Source organism: Sinocyclocheilus rhinocerous, unplaced genomic scaffold, assembly GCF_001515625.1.
Source record: "Sinocyclocheilus rhinocerous isolate Xijiao unplaced genomic scaffold, SAMN03320098_v1.1 scaffold149, whole genome shotgun sequence".
Taxonomy (NCBI): Eukaryota; Metazoa; Chordata; class Actinopteri; order Cypriniformes; family Cyprinidae; genus Sinocyclocheilus; species Sinocyclocheilus rhinocerous.
The window spans coordinates 835365-837164 of NW_015654504.1; the positions used below are offsets into that span (position 1 = coordinate 835365).

At 35.5% G+C, this 1800-nt stretch overlaps 1 protein-coding gene across 1 annotated transcript in view; it reads left to right on the plus strand.

The window, feature by feature from the left end:
* Positions 1-1800, plus strand: part of LOC107717319 (ras-related protein Rab-28-like) — a 20199-nt gene that overhangs the window by 5072 nt on the left and 13327 nt on the right. Inside the window, exon 3 of the mRNA XM_016524022.1 lies at positions 1659-1747. Within this exon, the coding sequence (XP_016379508.1) occupies positions 1659-1747 (89 nt within the window). The remainder of the gene's footprint in view (positions 1-1658; positions 1748-1800) is intronic.

Below are 1800 nucleotides of genomic sequence, written 5' to 3' on the forward strand. Positions count from 1 at the left end.
ACACACTTGGCTTTATAGCATTAACTTTATATAAAAATAAGTAAAAAGAAACATAAAGAGAAAAACTGACCAAACCAGTTTGAATTTGATATTTTGATACTGTTGTGGAATGTAGATCACATGATTTCACTTCAATGTAGAAGTTGCTTTTGAATTTAAATATTTAAATAAATGTGAAAAAATTATTTTATAAAACAGATAGTTCCGGTGCTTGATTCTGATTGGCTGAGCCGCGTTCGAAGCTGTTGTAAATTACTCTACAAAGTAACATACACCTTTGTTTACGTTTGTGTGTTGCTCGGCAACCACTTTATAGCAACCACAACTGATTCTGAGGAACTACATTGTTTGGTGGAAGAATACTGTTTTTATTAATATCATTACACTTTATTTGCTCTGTTTTATTCTGTGAAACCTAACTACGTATATGGAATAACCGTTTTATAAAAGCAATAACCCCTGTGAAGCCGTGGTTTACAGTGATTTTATAACAGCTAAGCCCCTTAGCTGTTATAAAATCACTGTAAACCACGGCTTCACGAGGTTTATTGCTTTATTCAACAATTGCACTTAGAAACATTCTTACAAACTTCTTAGTGTTTTGTTTTTAGTGTTCTTGAGTCCGGCCCCATGATGTTTTACAGGTGATCTTTCAGTAAGGCGCATTAAAATCTTGAATGAAAATTGAATTAAGCGTAAAGGCAGCGTCTGCAGCGGTGACACGAGTGAAAGGTGTGTTTGGCGCTCTACACAGAGGCCGTCTGTCTGTGTATTGTGAGTGTGCCGCTGAACGCTGGAGAGTCGTGGGTTATTCTGGGGTCTGTTCTCATGCACCATAACTGAGAGAGAAACTCACAGCGTCAGCACATTCAGAACGAGCCAGTCGCTTACCGTAAAGACTGACTTCTAGAATAAATAAAGAAGAGATCTTTATAGAAGTGTGGGATGAACACGAGTGTGGTTTATATATATATATATATATATATACACATGCGACTGTATAGTCTGAATCTATTGACTGTAACGCTCTGAGCTCCATTAACTATGAACAAATATTATTTTGTTTTGAGTTTCATTATTTATCATCATTATATTTATTTAATTATCATTTTCATTTCTGTTGTACTGCACATTTATAGCAATTTAGTTTTCAGTTCTTCGTAAACTTGCGTACGTTTGCAAAGTAATGAAAACTGAAGTGCAGCTGAAGATGCTTTATTAATATGTAAACAGTTCATTTTGTTAATAAATATTGTAAATATAGCAGTGGTCAGTTCTAAAATCAGTGACAAAAAAGGCTGTACATAAGATTATTACATACTGTTAACCAATACAACTTTTGATTTTACAGATATATTAACTAAGGTTAATAACTGCTGTAGAAATATCATTTGTTGCTATTTCATGTTAACTAATGTAGTTAACAAATAAAAACGTTTCGTAAAGTGTTACTGACACTTTGATTGTTTTACACGGTGTTTAAATGTAACATTTAAGCAAAAACAACAACAGCAACAAATTCCTCTTCGTGTGGTGACAGTGATGTTAATGAGAAGATCAGTGTAGGATACAGTGGGATAAACTGAAGCGAACAAGTCGTGCTGTAGCTCTCTGTGCGGCTGAAATAATCTTTAATTGTGTTTTCACTCGTGTTGAAGGAAACCTGAATGTGACGCTGCAGGTGTGGGACATCGGAGGACAGACTATTGGAGGAAAAATGCTCGACAAATACATCTACGGAGCACAGGTGACACACACACACACACACACACACACACACACACACACACACACGCACAC